The sequence below is a fragment of the Macaca fascicularis genome, chromosome 9, assembly GCF_037993035.2.
Source record: "Macaca fascicularis isolate 582-1 chromosome 9, T2T-MFA8v1.1".
Lineage (NCBI taxonomy): Eukaryota > Metazoa > Chordata > Mammalia > Primates > Cercopithecidae > Macaca > Macaca fascicularis.
The window spans coordinates 56,663,415-56,683,801 of NC_088383.1; the positions used below are offsets into that span (position 1 = coordinate 56,663,415).

Sequence of the window (20,387 nt, forward strand, 5' to 3'; positions counted from 1 at the left end):
TCAAGCAATTCTCATGCCTCAGTCTCCCAAGAAGCTGGAATTACAGGCATGTGCCACCACACCCAGCTAATTTTTGGATTTTTAGTAGAGATGGGGTTTTGCCATGTTGGCCAGGCTGGTCTTGAACTCCTGGCCTCAAGCAATCTGCCCACCTCGGCCTCCCAAAGTGCTGGGATTACAGGAGTGAGCCACCACGCCCGGCCATGCGTGAACAAATTTAACAAACCCTTGCTCAAAGACAACTAAATGGCCCACTCTTCCAACCCCTAAGGGCCTATATTGAGTCAGCAGAGAATCTGCTTATTCCATTCTGCTGAACCCCTGGGAGGTCTGCCTGGCTATAAAATTTAAGAATTTCCCCAATTTAATGATTAGCTCTAAATTTCATACAGTGGGTTCCCCACTACCAGCAAGAATGACGCCCCAGGAAACCAACTGAAATCTTTCCTCAGTAGAAACTATCTCCTCTTTGTCTGTTTCAAAGTTGGTGCTAACTTCAGTTATTGACTGTTTTTGCTTCTGATCACAGGAGCTATCATGGGAACTTCCGTGGGAAAGTATTTGAAAGGCAGGAGTTAGCCATATCAAATAGCCAGATGTGAACCATGGGTAAAAGTCATACTCCAAAAGAGAGATGATGACATATGCATTCACATGGAACATCATGCAGCTTCAGATCTCCTTTTCGCTACAGTTGAAGGCTTGTGTTTGGTACTGAACACAAGTGAATGTTGTACCTATCTCTCCTCTGATCTTGTTACTACAGAAAGTTTAATTTACAAGGTGGCTGGTATTACTGTTTTCTTAGACTCTACCACCAAATACATTAAGAAAATCTCTCAAGAGAAATGAGCACATAATGTGTTCATGGGAGCAACTGACAGTTGATTTGCAGGCATCCTAAATGGTGGATGACAAACTTGGGTTTTCTAATCTTTATATTTATTCTAGTGACGTTCCAGGCTACCATGCTTGTGTTACCAGGCTAACAACAAAGTTGAATGCTTCTATAAATCAGGCCATTTTACAGTGAATTATGGCCTGTACACCCTGAACAAAGACTATGACCAATCGACTGAAATACTGTTGAGATGCCTGTACTGCCTGAACCGTGACTTGATTGATTTGGGACAGTTCGCTTCATAAGAAATATTGTTAAGGAGTTCACTTTGGTCTTTGGATATCATCCTCTTTGTAGTCATCCTAATAGTCCCTGTGGTCCACTGCACCCTCTGAAACTTTCGATGTTTTGTATGCAACCATCCATTGAGCATAAGTGGTCTCACTTCCACTAAGTCAGCAACAGCAGACAAAAGTATTGAACTGGCATGATGCTGTGACTTGTGAATTCCATGCTGAGATCAAATAACTCATTTATGATGGTGACAGAGAGTGGCATCAATGCCCAAAGTTTTGGTCAACCTCTCCAAATTGAGAGGCCTCTCAAAAGAGTGAAATTGTTAAATGAAACTAAAATTTGGCCTGAGAAAGCCTCCATACTCACATATTTGAGTCCTCACATATGAACCACAACCTAACTCAGTACCTAAAAAACTGAAAACCCAACTGCAGAGTGTGCTTCTATAACAGGAGCTGAGCCTCGACCATTCACAGCAGCCACACTTCAGCCACTCACAGCAGCCAACTGTTCAAATGAGGAGGACACACAGAGCTGTCGCCAATTCTGCTGTTTCCGTACCTCAGTTCCCTTTTCTCTACGCTGTTTTGCCTTCTCTGTTCAGAAATCTTATTTGACCCTGTGGTAGCCCTGGAACCTCTCTGAGTCCGTCCTGACCCTGGGGGCTGCCCTATTTGGAATCATGTTTTGTTTTTTTCTGCTCAACTAAACTCTGTTGCATTTAATTTGTCTGACGTTTTTCTTTTGACATATGTCAAACAATCCTTAAACACCCGTAAGTGCACTTGAGCTCACCTGCATACACACTGTCAGTACCAGGGGCTACCACCACAGTGACACACTCTATTTATTCCAGGGAGTGTGTGCGCGATTCGGGTCCATTATTTTATCAGCCTCTCGTTTTTCATTATTTTTGTTTTGTTTGGTGTTTTGAGACGGAGTCTTGCTCTGTTGCCCAGGCTGAAGTGCAGTGGCGCAGTCTCAGCTCACTGCAACCTCTGCCTCCTGGGTTCACGCCATTCTCCTGCCTCAGCCTCCCGAGTAGCTGGGACTATAGGTGCCCGCCACCACATCTGGCTAATTTTTTGTATTCTTTAGTAGAGATGGGATTTCATCCTGTGTTAGCCAGGATGATCTCGATCTCCTGACCTCGTAATCTGCCCGCCTCCACCTCCTAAAGTGCTGGGATTACAGGCATGAGCCACTGCGTCCGGCCGTTTTTCATCATTTTAATTTTTGGAGCTTAATGTTTAACATTGGATAAGGCAAATCTTCTCTCACTGCTTTTCTGTATTAAAAATTCCTTAATGATTCTTGACTGTCTTTTTTTTTCAAGTGAACTTGTCATTTTGATAAAATTCCCTAAAAATGTTTCATTACAATTTTCACTAAAATAACATATTAAGCTCATGAAATCCTCTGGGGAAAGTTGACATTGTGCTCTAGATTTTTATATTTTCAAATTTGTCTTGTACCAATAAGTTTTATGGTTTCTTTTCATCATGGTCAGCACATTTGTGTTACACTTACACATAGGTATTATGTTTTTTGTGGCTGTTGTAAAGAGAAAGGAATCTTTCATGTTTATTTCCACCTCCTTTGTTTCTACTTATTTATTGCAAAACATTCCAGTAAAAACTTAACCACAATAATTCCAGACCTAGTGTTTACCCACTGCTGAGGGATCCCCTTGATTTCCTCCGGAGCAGGACCCAGGGCACTAACACTGAGGCCACCTCCTCTCCTCTGCCCCAGCCTATCCCAGGAGATACAGGGAGCGCTAAGGTATGGGTCTGCACTTGCACTGATGGAGAGGAGCAGGGTTGGGTGCCTCACAGTAGAGGAGACCTCCAGGTAGCTGCCCCCTGAATCCGTGGGGTAAGTGTAAGGCAATGAGGAAGTTCCTGGAGTTTGAGAGGGTCTCCTTCCTCACTGCCTCTCTACTGATTGCAGATATCTAAGCCAGCAACTGATCACTTCTCACATCAGCTCAACCACTCTAAGGTGAAGGGACATTTCCTGAAGTGATTGGCAAACAATCAGAAACCTTAATTGCCAGTGCTTTGGAGTTTTGGCTCAATCTTTGGATTTCCTGATTATGTTACAGAAGTGTGTGTGTGTGTGTCTGTGTGTGTGGGTGTGTGTGTGTGTTGGGGTGGAGGGGTGGAGGGGTGGTGCTGAGGAGTTGAAGGAAAGCTTGCTATAATTGCAATACCAAAGTTATGATCTGAAACTTTCCCAAAAAGTGCTGGCTTCAAGAACGACTGCAAGCTGGGATTCCTGGACAGTTGGAGGCCACAGCCAGCCTGGCTTTGCCACGCCTGTCCCTTGGTCTAGCACCCTCCATGGGTACATGATCAGGAGGAGAACTCAGAAGCTCCATGGTCATGAATGCATCCTAAGGCCCGTCTGCATTAAGCTCCAATTGTTACCCAGAACAACTCTCCCAGCAAACGTGAGCACGAATTTAGAAGGAGGTCTGCAGGTGACAGTGTGAAATCAAGATAATAATATTCACAAGGGGCGGAGCAAGATGGCCGAATAGGAGCAGCTCCAGTCTCCAACTCCCAGCGCGAGCGACACAGAAGACCGGTGATTTCTGCATTTTCAACTGAGGTACTGGGTTCATCTCACTGGGGAGTGCCGGACGATCGGTGCTGGTCAGCTGCTACAGCCCGACCAGCGAGAGCTGAAGCAGGGCGAGGCATCGCCTCACCTGGGAAGCGCAAGGGGGAAGGGAATCCCTTTTCCTAGCCAGGTGAACTGAGACACACAACACCTGGAAAATCGGGTAACTCCCACCCCAATACTGTGCTTTAAGCAAACAGGCACACCAGGAGATCATATCCCACACCTGGCCGGGAGGGTCCCACACCCACGGAGCCTCCCTCATTGCTAGCACAGCAGTCTGTGATCTACCGGCAAGGCAGCAGCGAGGCTGGGGGAGGGGCGCCCGCCATTGCTGAGGCTTAAGTAGGTAAACAAAGCTGCTGGGAAGCTCGAACTGGGTGGAGCTCACAGCAGCTCAAGGAAACCTGCCTGTCTCTGTAGACTCCACCTCTGGGGACAGGGCACAGTAAACAATAACAAAAACAGCAGAAACCTCTGCAGACGCAAACGACTCTGTCTGACAGCTTTGAAGAGAGCAGTGGATCTCCCAACATGGAGGTTGAGATCTGAGAAGGGACAGACTCCCTGCTCAAGTGGGTCCCTGACCCCTGAGTAGCCTAACTGGGAGACATCCCCCACTAGAGGCAGTCTGACACCCCACACCTCACAGGGTGGAGTACACCCCTGAGAGGAAGCTTCCAAAGCAAGAATCAGACAGGTACACTCGCTGTTCAGAAATATTCTATCTTCTGCAGCCTCTGCTGCTGATACCCAGGCAAACAGGGTCCGGAGTGGACCTCAAGCAATCTCCAACAGACCTACAGCTGAGGGTCCTGACTGTTAGAAGGAAAACTATCAAACAGGAAGGGCACCTACACCAAAACCCCATCAGTACATCACCATCATCAAAGACCAGAGGCAGATAAAACCACAAAGATGGGGAAAAAGCAGGGCAGAAAAGCTGGAAATTCAAAAAATAAGAGCGCATCTCCCCCGGCAAAGGAGCGCAGCTCATCGCCAGCAACGGATCAAAGCTGGACGGAGAATGACTTTGATGAGATGAGAGAAGAAGGCTTCAGTCCATCAAACTTCTCAGAGCTAAAGGAGGAATTACGTACCCAGCACAAAGAAACTAAAAATCTTGAAAAAAAAGTGGAAGAATTGATGGCTAGAGTAATTAATGCAGAGAAGGTCCTAAACGAAATGAAAGAGATGAAAACCATGACACGAGAAATACGTGACAAATGCACAAGCTTCAGTAACCGACTCGATCAACTGGAAGAAAGAGTATCAGCGATTGAGGATCAAATGAATGAAATGAAGCGAGAAGAGAAACCAAAAGAAAAAAGAAGAAAAAGAAATGAACAAAGCCTGCAAGAAGTATGGGATTATGTAAAAAGACCAAATCTACATCTGATTGGGGTGCCTGAAAGTGAGGGGGAAGATGGAACCAAGTTGGAAAACACTCTTCAGGATATCATCCAGGAGAACTTCCCCAACCTAGTAGGGCAGGCCAACATTCAAATCCAGGAAATACAGAGAATGCCACAAAGATACTCCTCGAGAAGAGCAACTCCAAGACACATAATTGCCAGATTCACCAAAGTTGAAATGAAGGAAAAAATCTTAAGGGCAGCCAGAGAGAAAGGTCGGGTTACCCACAAAGGGAAGCCCATCAGACTAATAGCAGATCTCTCGGCAGAAACTCTACAAGCCAGAAGAGAGTGGGGGCCAATATTCAACATTCTTAAAGAAAAGAATTTTAAACCCAGAATTTCATATCCAGCCAAACTAAGTTTCATAAGTGAAGGAGAAATGAAATCCTTTACAGATAAGCAAATGCTTAGAGATTTTGTCACCACTAGGCCTGCCGTACAAGAGACCCTGAAGGAAGCACTAAACATGGAAAGGAACAACCGGTACCAGCCATTGCAAAAACATGCCAAAATGTAAAGACCATCGAGGCTAGGAAGAAACTGCATCAACTAACGAGCAAAATAACCAGTTAATATCATAATGGCAGGATCAAGCTCACACATAACAATATTAACCTTAATTGTAAATGGACTAAATGCTCCAATTAAAAGACACAGACTGGCAAACTGGATAAAGAGTCAAGATCCATCAGTCTGCTGTATTCAGGAGACCCATCTCACATGCAGAGACATACATAGGCTCAAAATAAAGGGATGGAGGAAGATTTACCAAGCAAATGGACAACAAAAAAAAGCCGGGGTTGCAATACTAGTCTCTGATAAAACAGACTTTAAACCATCAAAGATCAAAAGAGACAAAGAAGGCCATTACATAATGGTAAAGGGATCAATTCAACAGGAAGAGCTAACTATCCTAAATATATATACACCCAATACAGGAGCACCCAGATTCATAAAGCAAGTCCTTAGAGACTTACAAAGAGACTTAGACTCCCATACAATAATAATGGGAGACTTCAACACTCCACTGTCAACATTAGACAGATCAACAAGACAGAAAGTTAACAAGGATATCCAGGAATTGAACTCATCTCTGCAGCAAGCAGACCTAATAGACATCTATAGAACTCTCCACCCCAAATCAACAGAATATACATTCTTCTCAGCACCACATCGTACTTACTCCAAAATTGACCACGTAATTGGAAGTAAAGCACTCCTCAGCAAATGTACAAGAACAGAAATTATAACAAACTGTCTCTCAGACCACAGTGCAATCAAACTAGAACTCAGGACTAAGAAACTCAATCAAAACCGCTCAACTACATGGAAACTGAACAACCTGCTCCTGAATGACTACTGGGTACATAACGAAATGAAGGCAGAAATAAAGATGTTCTTTGAAACCAATGAGAACAAAGATACAACATACCAGAATCTCTGGGACACATTTAAAGCAGTGTGTAGAGGGAAATTTATAGCACTAAATGCCCACAAGAGAAAGCAGGAAAGATCTAAAATTGACACTCTAACATCGCAATTAAAAGAACTAGAGAAGCAAGAGCAAACACATTCGAAAGCTAGCAGAAGGCAAGAAATAAGTAAGATCAGAGCAGAACTGAAGGAGATACAGACACAAAAAACCCTCCAAAAAATCAATGAATCCAGGAGTTGGTTTTTTGAAAAGATCAACAAAATTGACAGACCACTAGCAAGACTAATAAAGAAGAAAAGAGAGAAGAATCAAATCAACGCAATTAAAAATGATAAAGGGGATATCACCACCGACCCCACAGAAATACAAACTACCATCAGAGAATACTATAAACACCTCTACGCAAATAAACTGGAAAATCTAGAAGAAATAGATAATTTCCTGGATACTTACACTCTTCCAAGACTAAACCAGGAAGAAGTTGAATCCCTGAATAGACCAATAGCAGGCTCTGAAATTGAGGCAATAATTAATAGCCTACCAACCAAAAAAAGTCCAGGACCAGATGGATTCACAGCTGAATTCTACCAGAGGTACAAGGAGGAGTTGGTACCATTCCTTCTGAAACTATTCCAAACAATAGAAAAAGAGGGAATCCTTCCTAACTCATTTTATGAGGCCAACATCATCCTGATACCAAAGCCTGGCAGAGACACAACAAAAAAAGAGAATTTTAGACCAATATCCCTGATGAACATTGATGCAAAAATCCTCAATAAAATACTGGAAAACCGGATTCAGCAACACATCAAAAAGCTTATCCACCATGATAAAGTGGGCTTCATCCCTGGGATGCAAGCCTGGTTCAACATTCGCAAATCAATAAACATAATCCAGCATATAAACAGAACCAAAGACAAGAACCACATGATTATCTCAATAGATGCAGAAAAGGCTTTTGACAAAATTCAACAGCCCTTCATGCTAAAAACGCTCAATAAATTCGGTATTGATGGAACGTACCTCAAAATAATAAGAGCTATTTATGACAAACCCACAGCCAATATCATACTGAACGGGCAAAAACTGGAAAAATTCCCTTTGAAAACTGGCATAAGACAGGGATGCCCTCTCTCACCACTCCTATTCAACATAGTGTTGGAAGTTCTGGCTAGGGCAATTAGGCAAGAGAAAGAAATCAAGGGTATTCAGTTAGGAAAAGAAGAAGTCAAATTGTCCCTGTTTGCAGATGACATGATTGTATATTTAGAAAACCCCATTCTCTCAGCCCAAAATCTCCTTAAGCTGATAAGCAACTTCAGCAAAGTCTCAGCATACAAAATTAATGTGCAAAAATCACAAGCGTTCTTATACACCAGTAACAGACAAACACAGAGCCAAATCAGGAATGAACTTCCATTCACAATTGCTTCAAAGAGAATCAAATACCTAGGAATCCAACTTACAAGGGATGTAAAGGACCTCTTCAAGGAGAACTACAAACCACTGCTCAGTGAAATAAAAGAGGACACAAACAAATGGAAGAACATACCATGCTCATGGATAGGAAGAATCAATATCGTGAAAATGGCCATACTGCCCAAGGTAATTTATAGATTCAATGCCATCCCCATCAAGCTACCAATGAGTTTCTTCACAGAATTGGAAAAAACTTATTTAAAGTTCATATGGAACCAAAAAAGAGCCCGCATCTCCAAGACAATCCTAAGTCAAAAGAACAAAGCTGGAGGCATCACGCTACCTGACTTCAAACTATACTACAAGGCTACAGTAACCAAAACAGCATGGTACTGGTACCAAAACAGAGATATAGACCAATGGAACAGAACAGAGTCCTCAGAAATAATGCCACACATCTACAGCCATCTGATCTTTGACAAACCTGAGAGAAACAAGAAATGGGGAAAGGATTCCCTATTTAATGAATGGTGCTGGGAAAATTGGCTAGCCATAAGTAGAAAGCTGAAACTGGATCCTTTCCTTACTCCTTATACGAAAATTAATTCAAGATGGATTAGAGACTTAAATGTTAGACCTAATACCATAAAAATCCTAGAGGAAAACCTAGGTAGTACCATTCAGGACATAGGCATGGGCAAAGACTTCATGTCTAAAACACCAAAAGCAACGGCAGCAAAAGCCAAAATTGACAAATGGGATCTCATTAAACTAAAGAGCTTCTGCACAGCAAAAGAAACTACCATCAGAGTGAACAGGCAACCTACAGAATGGGAGAAAATTTTTGCAATCTACTCATCTGACAAAGGGCTAATATCCAGAACCTACAAAGAACTCAAACAAATTTACAAGAAAAAAACAAACAACCCCATCAAAAAGTGGGCAAAGGATATGAACAGACATTTCTCAAAAGAAGACATTCATACAGCCAACAGACACATGAAAAAATGCTCATCATCACTGGCCATCAGAGAAATGCAAATCAAAACCACAATGAGATACCATCTCACACCAGTTAGAATGGCAATCATTAAAAAGTCAGGAAACAACAGGTGCTGGAGAGGATGTGGAGAAATAGGAACGCTTTTACACTGTTGGTGGGATTGTAAACTAGTTCAACCATTATGGAAAACAGTATGGCGGTTCCTCAAGGATCTAGAACTAGATGTACCATATGACCCAGCCATCCCATTACTGGGTATATACCCAAAGGATTATAAATTATGCTGCTATAAAGAAACATGCACACGTATGTTTATTGCGGCACTATTCACAATAGCAAAGACTTGGAATCAACCCAAATGTCCATCAGTGACAGATTGGATTAAGAAAATGTGGCACATATACAACATGGAATACTATGCAGCCATAAAAAAGGATGAGTTTGTGTCCTTTGTAGGGACATGGATGCAGCTGGAAACCATCATTCTTAGCAAACTATCACAAGAACAGAAAACCAAACACCGCATGTTCTCACTCATAGGTGGGAACTGAACAATGAGATCACTTGGACTCAGGAAGGGGAACATCACACACCGGGGCCTATCATGGGGAGTGGGGAGGGGGGAGGGATTGCACTGGGAGTTATACCTGATGTAAATGACGAGTTGATGGGTGCTGACGAGTTGATGGGTGCAGCACACCAACATGGCACAAGTATACATATGTAACAAACCTGCACGTTATGCACATGTACCCTAGAACTTAAAGTATAATAATAATAAATAAATTTAAAAAAATAAAAATAAAAATAAATGTACTAGGAAAACTGGAAAAAAAATATTCACAAATGTATCTTGTGTAAATTTCAGTGAATCCTCATTAGAAGCCGTCGATAGTTTCTTGGAAATCATGACTTCCAGTGAAACAAGGTACAAGAAAACCAACTGGATCATAGATTAATTGATACTAGAAATTTAAGGTCCTGTGGCATATATCTAGTCATGAAGACATCACCAAACTTCTAAATAAAAACCAAAATGCTTCTAATATTAATCATTGACATAAATGTGAGCTATACATACCCTTAAGAAAAGTTAATAAAAGCAAATAACATAATTATATACTCAGTTATTCTAGCTTAGGGTTGCAGGAGGCTGGAGCCTGTCCCATCAGCTCAGGGTGCAAGGTGGGAACTAACCCTGGACAGGATGTCATGTCCTTGCACGTGCACTCACACACTCACACACTCACACTGAGCCCATAGAGACATGTCAGTCCACCTGATGTGCACATCTGTGGGATGTAAGCGGAAACTGAAGTACCCAGAAAAATTCCCTGCAGCCATGGGAACCACATGCAAACTCCACACAGACATTGACGTCAGCCGGGAATGGATTTTTTTCTCATCAGCATCATCATTTCTCACTCAGTGTTCAGATGACGTTGAATGAAATGTTATTTGAGGACCTGCTGTGTGACATTTTACACTGAAGGGAGATGCACTTGCAGGTGTTTCCACAGATCACTCTGACAGCAGGACATGGGGTGGAACCTGACTCAGACATGTGCCTCCCCTCGGCTCAGTTCATAGCCCGGCTCTACCACTCAACGATCCTGCCATGTTGAGCCTATCACTAAACATCAGAGCCTCGGTGTCCACAGCTGTGAAATGCAGACAGTAGTGACTACCTTGCAGGACAGAGAGGTGGCCATGCACACAGTAAGGACCTGGAGCCAGGCTGTTGGATGCTGGTCCTATTGCTTCCTGGCTGTGTGACCCTGGGTAGGTTACCTAACTTTGTAGGGCTTCTAGCTTCCTCCCTACAATAGAGTTATGACATATGTTAGTTTGTGGAATATACTTGCAACAGTGTCTGGCCCACCTTAAGATTGGGTATGAATGGCAGCTATGAGCCTTCCTGGGTATTGTGAGAATGAAATGAGATCCGGTTTCTAAAGGGCTTCCTGCTGTGGCGCGCACATGAATTAAACTCACTGGAAAGGCTGTTACATCATTGTGGGCACTACGTTTGGTGACAAAGGGTAAGGTTTCACATTATTAGCGTGACTTTCCTGATGGATCTAGCAATACTGTTTCCCATTAACATAATGAGCATCCACAGGATAAGGTGAAGGAGGATCGTCAGCATGGATGGGAGGTAGAGTTTGACTCAAGAGCCTCAGAGTCTTGCTGCTGCATTTTGTATGAGTGTGTAGTGAGGATGGCCTGGAAGAGGACGCTATCAAAAAATTTATTCAGAGAACTTGAAGGTGGTGGAGCAGGGAGACACACTCAATTTAAAACAAAAATTGAAAGTAAACAAGACTGACTGCTTTTGCCACAAAAATGTTGAGGTTTTTGGTAAACCAAGCCTTCGAGAATTTCCTGCATTATCATGTGCTGAAATGCAAAAATGTTTGGGTTTGCCGAAACCAGCAACTAAACAAGGTTTTAAAAGGCAGCAGCTCCTCTAAATTCGACAACACACTCCAGTTGAACAGACTCATCAATGTCCCGAGCTCATCACACCCCCAGGTCAGCCCACAATGCCAAGTCAGGAAGAGGAGTTTGGAAACAGCCTCCCCACAAGGCCGGGGTATGGACGGAGAAAGAGGCATGCACTGGTTCTCTCAGGATCCGCCACACTGCTGAGGGCCTGAGTGAGTCTCTGTCTGAGGGGAGATCCTGGAAGAGGGGTGTGGAGCACACAGGTGGCCTCTTCACTCTGCCGTGAAGAGACAGACAGCCTACGCCTGTCCTGGGCAGGACGTCTCACCAATGCCTCCACAGCCCCGCAGTTGCAGTTGGGCTGCCTGGCTGGGGCCGAGTCGCCCTCCCAAGTCTGGTCTCCAGCGGTTTCTCCCTGAGATGCACTCTCTCTCCTCCAGCCTCAGGGCTCCTTCTCACTCAGGGACCCCCTGGCTCAGGCAGGAAGGTCACATTCCCAGTGTCTCCAAGCAGGAAGCTGCTGAGCTCGCCAGCAGCCTGGCTGGAGTCTGGCTTTGTACACTCAGGACTAGGCTTACAGGCCGACCCTGTGGCTCTGAAACGGGCTGCAGGTCTCAGGGGGACGCATCCTCTTTAGTGCATGACTCACGTTAGACCCTGGGGCCAACACACCGAAGGCTTAAAGAGGAGAACCGGGAACTCCTGCCAGATTGTCTGAATTCTTGGGTACCCGACAGAAATCTTGCAAGACACGCAGTTGGGTGTTCAGGACTACAGTTGGGAAGGACAAGGTCGAATTAGGTTGTGGCAGAGAAGCTAGAAGGAGCCCGGGTCTACAAGGCATAGCTATGGGCCTCCCTGGGTTAGGGACAGATATGGGGTTGATTTCTGATAGCGCTGGAGGCAGCCACTTACTATCTGGGTGGCCTTAGGCAACTCTCTTGGCCACTCTGGGCCTCTATTTTGCCATTAGTAAAACAGGGATTGTCTCTCCTTTTCCAAGAATTGCAAGGTGGACTTCACACGATGACAGTGGCAGCCTGGCAGAGCCCTGAGCAGTGGTAAGTGCCCTCTGTGATGCAATTATTCTGCCCCCCACCACCCCACCCCCAAACCTTAGCTTCAAAGAGCTGCTCTCGGGAATGAGACAATTTCAGAGACGTGCTCCATCCCGTCTCACCACACTGGACAGTAAGGCCATTTCTGGCCCTTTCCCATGCCCACCCTCCCATCTCTTGCCTTCCCTCTGCTTGAGGTGCCTGTTTTCACACTCAGCCATCAAGCTCTATCCCTCCCACCTAAGTGTCTCACCTGTTCAGTGCATAAGGCTGGACTAGTGCTGTGTGACTGGAACTGGGCTGTGTCAATGTGGAGAGGCCTCATGGTACCTCAGATGGAAAATGGGCTTCTGTGCAAGCATGGCTGAGATTGAGAGCCCTGTGCAGAGGCACAGAGCCAGGAGCCCAGTGGCTGGAGGAGCGCTGCATGCCTCTGACACCGGCGATGCCCTGCCAGGTGTCAGCACACCTCCCGGGGGCTCCCAGCCCGTTTCTCATTAGCAGTGTCCAGAGGCTTGTAGCCTGCAAGGCCTTCTCAGTGCGCAGCCACCTGGCCACTGAGAGCCTGTGCTGGCCTGATGCAGGAGGTCTGGCCAGTGCAGGTCTCTCTATAAACCCTGGGGATGAGATCATCTTCCAGGTGCAAAGGGCTGGACTGTGGGAGGCACAGGCAGATGAGCCCCAGGCCGAGCCAGGAGCAGGGCTCTCCAGGGCCCCGGGGCCTGAGCAGAGAAGCCCCTTGGTGCTGATCCAAAAGGAGAGCAGTGCAGAGTAAGGGCAGGAGCCAGGCCCAGTGCACATCCAGCCCTATCACTCGCGGGCTTTAGGAGCAGGGACATACCACTTAATCTCTCAGCACCTCTGTCCCCTTCAGTAAACTGGATAATAATAGCACGTAGGTACAGTTACTAGGAGAATGAAAACAGTGAAAGCATGGCCTAGGCTAGGAAATGGCCCATGGGAGGACTCTGTACATTACTGAGGCCTCATTAATAATTAATAGTCCTCATTCATAATAAGTTACAAAGAGAAAATCTTGACAATATTTTCCTCCCCATGGCCCCAAGGCAATGACCCAAGGAAGGAATCCTTATTGCCTATTAGAACCAGTCAGTGTTGCCCAACAACCCTGTCAGCCATCCTAGCCAGCACTCCTGGCCCCAGGTGACAAACAAAGGAAGTACTTGGGTCCCATGTCCAGAAACTGGCTGGGATGCCCACGGGCACCGTTTCTGTGTATCTTGTGTCGTCCTCTTTGGCAGACACCTGATATGGCTCTCTGAGCCACAATCCCAGAGGACAGCAGTCAGGGGAAAAGCAGTGGCCTTCTGTCCATCAAGTGTGTCCCTGCACCCCTGCTCACCTGGTCCCTGCGCTGACACCACATCCATGGCACCTGGTGGCAGCTTGGGTGAGAGAGGTCACAAAAGGTATCCAGATTGCCCTGAAAAGCAACGTGGCCATGAGGAAGCCATGCAGGCTGGACACTACCTCCAGAAGGCATCAGGACTCCCCAGCCACCCACGGCTCTGTCCCCTGGAACACACCCAGACAAAGCTTCCATCTCCCCTTGGGGGAGGGGCCTGGCAGCCTTGTGTATTGGGGACATGGTCACTGTGGCCACAGAGAGTTTTGGAATCTAGAACAAAACAGTATTTTGCTGAAGGAAGAGAAAACGACAGGGGCAGATTCAGACAAAAAGTCCAAAGGCAGGAGGAGCCTGTGGTTCCGAGCAGAGGTCCTAAAGGGGAGCATGAGTTGGGTACGGGGCCTGGGCAGGAGCTCATGGAAGGGAAGAGTCTTCTTACTGCTGGGGGCACACAGGGGAAGGCAGGTGAGAGGACCATGCCCTGCTCAGGGAGTAGGTACCTGACACCAGGAAAGAGAGAAGAGGAAGGCAGAGAAAAAACAGGCCAGAAAGCAGCCCAGGACCCATAGTGGGCAGCCCCTTGGCCACTCGGTGCTGTAGTCAGGCCTTTCTGGGCCCTGGTGGGGATGGGATGAGGGCCGTGTGTTGCAAGGCACTGCAGGCCGCTGGCAGGTGACTTCCTCTCCCCGGAGGCTGTGTTTCGGCTTCCCTGTGCCCCACACTCCGGGGAGAGACAGGTCTGGCTTCCCCAGATGCCCACTGAGGCTGCAGAGGAACCTGACACTCCCAGGAGGAAGCAAGAGATCTGACCACAGACAGAGACAGGACCAAGCAGGAGAGGGTCAGAGCTAGGCAGGAACGCTGGGGTCCTTCTCCCTCAACACCAGCCACCCAGGCGCCCTCTCTACCCCTGTGCAGGGCCCCTGCTGCTGCCTGGCTGGGTTCCCCTCAGCAAGATGGGCCCTGTATCTGCCCGTGAAGGAGGTTTCCTCAGGGAGAGTGGCTGTTGTGTTGGCTTCAGGGCTCAAGCTCCTGCACAGGTGTCTTGTGAGGGCGCTTTCGGGTCTCCACCTCCTCCCCTCCCTGCAGCGCCTGTCAGCCCATCTCAGCAGGCGACAAGCCCACTCAGGGACAGCTTTTCCTCACTGCCTGAAGATCCTGCTGCGCGGGCTGGCAGGTGCCCCTGGCATCCTTGCAGTGTTCGTGGTGGTGAGAACATGTGTCAGGACTGGTCATTTCTATTTTTTTTTCTGATCTACATGACCTTTTGTGACTCAGGTTGCTTGACCCATGCACCTGCAGACAGGTGGTTTAAAGCCGAGGCCACTGCCAGAGCTGAGGCACCCCTGTGGGAACCAGGGACTGGTCAGACATCAAAAGTTGCCACTGTACAGAAACATGGATCCTTCTAGAGAGGGAGTTCAATGTGTGGGGACAGACCTGGTGGTGCAGGGGACAGGAGCCCTCATATATGCCTGCCACTGGGGCGTGAAGGTGAGGTGGGCATCTGGTTGCTCTTGACATCAAGTGACCAAAGTCCGGCCCCCATAGAGCCTGCCTTCCTCCAGGGCCCAGGCTTCTGCAGTGGGACCCAGCTGCCCCCTCCTCCTGCAGTCCCAGCCTGGGTCACAGCCCCTCTCCACTGTGCCCTTCTCACCTCTGTCCCTCTCATCCCGCACACTCCTTGGCATGCACAGCAACAAACAATCACGGTGGGGCAGGTGTTTACAGGAGCTGGGGGCGGAGGTGGGGGCGGAGGTGGTGGAGGCAGAGGCGGTGGTGGTGATGGTGGTGGTGGAGGTGGTGGTTTCTCCTGCTCTGGCTCCTAAAAAAAGAAAAACTGTCTGCTGACAGGGCTGGCGGGGCACAGTGCTGGCCACTGTGTGTCTGGGGAATGAAAGGACCAGAGAGAAACCCACACCACAGGGGAGGGTCCTTCACATGAGAAACATGCAAACTCCTCCTAGTTGGCAGACAATGTTCTTCTTGTAAATGCCAACGACTTCGACTCTGTCCCCTTGGTTCTCCTGTGGCCGCCCTTGTTGAAAGAGGTCTGCTCTGGGGGCTGTGCAATGGTCCCAGCATTTGCAGGTGACTGTCCGCATCCATCTGGCTGCAGATGCAACCTCCCCGGGCCCACTCTGCAGCACCGCAGAGGCCACCCTTGGCCAGGGAGGTCTGTTCCCACCCCATCCCAGGCCCAGGGCCTCCTGCCTCAATTACTCATCACTGCCCATGGGCCCTGGGGTGGGTCCCTGACCCAGGTGAGCCACAACCTGCTTCCGGACTCCTGGCCCCTATGCTCACTGGGCTGGTGTCCCTCCCAGCTTGGTGCCCGCCAGGACTCCCCCATCCCTCAGCCCTGCAGTCCCAAGAGGCTAACTCCAGGCACCCCTTGTCCCTGCCAGGAGACATGGATCCAGAGAGGCCAAACGGAGCCACAGCCGCCTCTGGAGCCTGGGGACAGGGCCAGGTCCCTGAAATGCAGGGCTCCTTTTCCAGAGCGCCTCCATCCTTAGCATCTTACAAAAAGTCCTTGGGGCATTGACAGAAAAGCCCCATTCATTCAGGACAGATCATCACAGTTGCTGAAACTGGCCCAGGCTGTGAATTGGTGACAAGGCTCATGTTAAGGGGTACAGGGAGCGGGAAGGGTGTGCTGGGGACATCACTGTGAGTTCCCCATCTTCTCAGGCTCCACTCTGCCCCTCTGTCACCTTCTTCTCTGCCCAGGCAGGTGGAGGTCATGGGGCGCATGCTTCATAGCACTCTTGGTGAAGGTCGGTGGGCTCCTTGGGATGTGACAATATCGAGACCAAAACTGTGACTTACCTTTTCTGGCTTCTGCACAGGTGGTGGCTCCTTGACAGTCTAGAATGTTCAAAAGAGACAAACCCAAGCTAGATGGGGGTGGGCGGGCTCTGCCTTGGCCCTGCACATAGCTGGGACCCTGGTCTGGAGCACCAGGAGACAGCACTGCCTTTGGGGTGTCACTCTGGCCACACTGAGCCTGTGAAGTTGTACCCGGCAGGCTCCTCTTCCCGGGCCTCAGCCTCCAACCTTACCCAAGGGGAACCCCGTACCGCCACTGTGGGGTTCCTAGGGGTCAGCCTGGCCGGGAACCAGATCCCTAGAGAGGCCCAGCCCCTACAAGTGTCCTTCTCTGCCCACAGCCACATGGAGAAGAGAGCGTCCGCCCCACTTCCCTTCCTCAGGGAGAGCCTGTCTGTCCCCAGGAGCCCTCCCTGACCTCCCAGCCTCATGGCTGAGTTCCCGGCTTCCTCCCCTCGTGGCTCCCTATGCAGACATGAGCCCTGCGTGTTCCCTGGGCTGAGCTCTGTCCTCTCCTCCCTTTGCTCTGTCCTCTGCAGCTCTCGGAGCTGGGTCCGTCCACTCCAGCTCCCAGCACCCCTTCCATCCTCCCTGCCCCAGGCTCCATCTCTGCTTCTGGGTCCTGCTCTGCCTTACAGGGAGCCCTTCCCACTCCTGTGGGGTGGACATTTCACCTTCAGCCCTGACAGGACAGGACTGTGAGCTGCCTGTGGGGAACGGTGGCTGCTTCATTTCTGTCCCTTCCCAGCCCAGCATGGGGCCCAGGGGAAGCTGCAGCTCAGTAAAGACAGATGAAGGAATGGGGAAGGCACCAGACACGTGCCAAGATCCATGCCGGTTCCTCAAGGCACAGACAGCTGGGAGTTACAGCACCGTCCTCCATTTGGGCCATCAGGACTTCATGGGGGACCCTCTCTTCCTCCCTCCACACAGAGGCCACCTCCTGGCCCTGTCCATCTGAGGCTTCCAGAAGTCCAGATTGTTGAGGTAGCCCTGGTTTCAGGGGTTCTGGGGTCACTTCTCTCTAGGAGCCAGGGCAGGCCTTAGCCCCACGTCCAGGGCATCCCAGGCCAGCTCTCTGTGGCCAGACCAGGGCAGGAGACACTGCAGAAGCCCAGGCTTGCTAGGCTCTGGGAACGTGTAGACAGGTCTGCCACTCCCTGGGCTCACGTGATGAGCTGGGAGCTGAGGGAAACTTCCCACAGGTGGGATCACGGGGCAGTCACATGTTAGAGTCCCTCAGACGGCGGGCCTGTGCTTGGGCCCCAAGGCTGGGCAGGCAGGGAGCACTTGCCTTCTTGCGGCACAGCCGCCAGAGACAACACAGCAGCAGTGGAAGAAGCAGCAGAGGCAGCAAAAAATAGAGCCAGTTGCTGAAAATGCCCTGGTGGAGAAAGAGAGCACCATGAACCATGCCTAAGGGACAGAGGAATGCCAGGCCTGGGAGGGCCTGGGTGGCCTCTTCCCGGTGCCCACCACTTGGCAGCCATCTGCCCACTCCTTGCTGTCCCTAGCTGGCCCCACATCTGGGTACCACAGTGCGGCCAGCGGCCAGGGCTGGGCCCCAGAAAGCTACAGACCCTCTCTCTGGCCCTGCTGAAAGTCTTTGCCCCAGAGCCCTGACAAGAAAGTCCTGGAAGCTTCTGTGGTCTGATGAACCCTCACTGCACACCTCACCTGCAGCATAGGTTCTGTGAGGACCACAAAATCTACTGGTACAAAGACGGGTGAGGGTGGAGGTGCAGGCACAGAAGCAGGGGCAGGGGACCCAGGTCCCTCCCCAACAGTCTCTCTCCCCACTTCCAGGCTCTGCACCGTGGGCACATCCACGCACCGCTCTGAGCCTCAGCCTCCACACCTGTGCAGAGGGAATGAGCCGCCCTCCCTGGGGGCACTTGTGAGGTTTAGAGAGCTCAGACAAAGTCCTGGCTCAGAACCAGGGCCACACGGGGTGTAAGCAACGGGAACACTTCTCTGGGTGTTCTTCACAATAAAGGAACCTCGGGCTGCATCGTGGGAACACAGGCTGCTCAGGCCTTCCCCAGATCCAGAGCTCTACTTAAGAGAAGGCTGGAGGGGGGTGGGGAGGGGAGGGGAGTGGAGAGAAGGGGAGGGAAGGGGAAGGGAGGAGAGAGGAGGGGAGGGGAGGGGAGGAGAGGGGGCCTGTGCTGGGAACCCAGCTGTCTGAAGGAGAGGAACCACTGAAGCTGAGCATGAAGGCCACTGGCGAGGTGGGAGCCCCCGGGCTGCTCTTGATGTGCCTGTCACAGTCGGGCCATCAGTGAGTAGATTCCTGATGGGGAATGCATGCATTCAGCCTGCAGATCCATGCGTGGATGTGCAGGGACAGGCAAGGGGAGACCCAGAGGGAGGGCTCTCAACACTGGTGAGTCCTCACAAGTGAGACAGGATACAAGGCGGTGGAGTGGGCTCTGGCCTCTCGCCCGTCCCTCCAGCACATCCTCCTGCCTATGCTGCCCTGGGCCAAGCTGCCCAAAGACATGGAGCTCTGAGGAGCAGGCACCTGGGGCACAGCACCTCCATTCCCAGGGGCTTCTTGGAGCTGAGCCCAGGTCCCAGTGCCTGAGAGCCTTCCCTTCAGCAGTAGGAAGGGACATACTGCAGGGCTTGGCGAGGGAGCAGAGAGGGACATCTCAGAGGCCTGAGCAAGGAGGAGAGGCAGAAAAGGGGCTGAAGGCATCTGGGAAATGACAGCAAGTGAGCACCAGGCAGGCTTGGGGGCCAGGGTCATGAGCAGGTTCAGGACCAGATCAGCAGCTGGGGCACCAGTTCAGTGGCACACACACACCCTGACGGCAGTGTGTGGAATCCTTCAGAGCTCCTGGGCCTGAGGTCCTGGCCTAGAGGTGCTGGACTCTGGCTCCTGGCAGACAGCCTCCCAGCCTCACCCACCTGCACCATCTGGAAGCCTGGTTGGAGCAGCCTCAGGTGCCTGCTGCACACACTACTTTCTGGGACTGACTGCCTGGGAACTGCCTGCCCTTTCTGTCCTCCCCAGGGTATATCTCCTTCTAGTGCAGAGACTCTGGACAGTCCTCATACGTGTTTGCAGCCCCATCCTGGTACTCACACATGTGCTGCTGGTGACGCTGACATTGCTCTTGAAGAATGTTTTGCCGTTGTTCAAGCTGACTTCAATAAAGTACTCCCTAAAGCACAGAAAACACAGATGGCGAGACCCAGCCCGGAGAGATGCAGTTCTTGCCCTTGGCCAGTGGACAGCATGGGTCATGAGAGGTCATTCCCCAAACACTTGCAGGTCAACTCAGCAATGATGACCAAAGGGTAAGCGGGTCAGGCAGTGAGGGGCCCTGCATGGGGTCTCATGCCATTGTGACCGTGTCCTAAATGACCAGGGACCGCTGCTTGGTGTCACCATCCTGGCTCTTCTGTATTTACAGAGTCTGTTGGCTTAACTCTGAGAAGCAACCTGGAGCAAAGGTACCATTCCTCGGGCAATCATCTCCTGCACCCTGCCCTCCTCACAGACCCTAGAACACTGCAGATCCCCGAATACCTTGGGGGTCACCAACAAGGGATGTCGGGAGGAGGCTGCTCTTTGCCCAGCCACAGACATGGGCTGCCCCAGCAAGGGGTGGCATCCACATTCTGTACACC

The 20,387-nt window shown here is 49.6% G+C and overlaps 1 protein-coding gene across 2 annotated transcripts; it reads right to left on the reverse strand.

Moving 5' to 3' along the window:
• Positions 1-11,276: 11,276 nt before the first annotated feature.
• LOC135965088 (anthrax toxin receptor-like) lies at positions 11,277-20,387 on the reverse strand. 2 transcript variants are annotated; one of them, XM_065520685.2, is made up of 5 exons: positions 19,840-20,387; positions 16,749-16,787; positions 15,574-15,741; positions 13,911-13,991; positions 11,277-12,260 (listed from the first exon to the last, which is right to left on the reverse strand). In XM_065520685.2, exons 1-5 carry the CDS (start codon positions 19,999-20,001, stop codon positions 12,255-12,257), a joined length of 456 nt encoding a protein of 151 aa, XP_065376757.1. In that variant the 5' UTR covers positions 20,002-20,387; the 3' UTR covers positions 11,277-12,254. The 2 variants fall into 2 exon arrangements, with proteins under 2 accessions (XP_065376757.1, XP_065376756.1); XM_065520684.2 differs by lacking the exon at positions 11,277-12,260 and having other exon boundaries at positions 13,398-13,991.

Bases quoted from the DNA above. Each gene is read 5' to 3' on its own strand.
- LOC135965088 (XM_065520684.2), bottom strand. From the start codon at position 20,001: ATGACCCATGCTGTCCACTGGCCAAGGGCAAGAACTGCATCTCTCCGG. The intron at 16,788-19,839 runs GTGAGTACCAGG...TGAACATTCTAG, and splicing joins GCGTCACCAGCAGCACATGT to ACTGTCAAGGAGCCACCACC. The intron at 13,992-15,573 runs GTGAGAAGGGCA...GTTGCTTTTCAG, and splicing joins GCGGGATGAGAGGGACAGAG to GGCAATCTGGATACCTTTTG.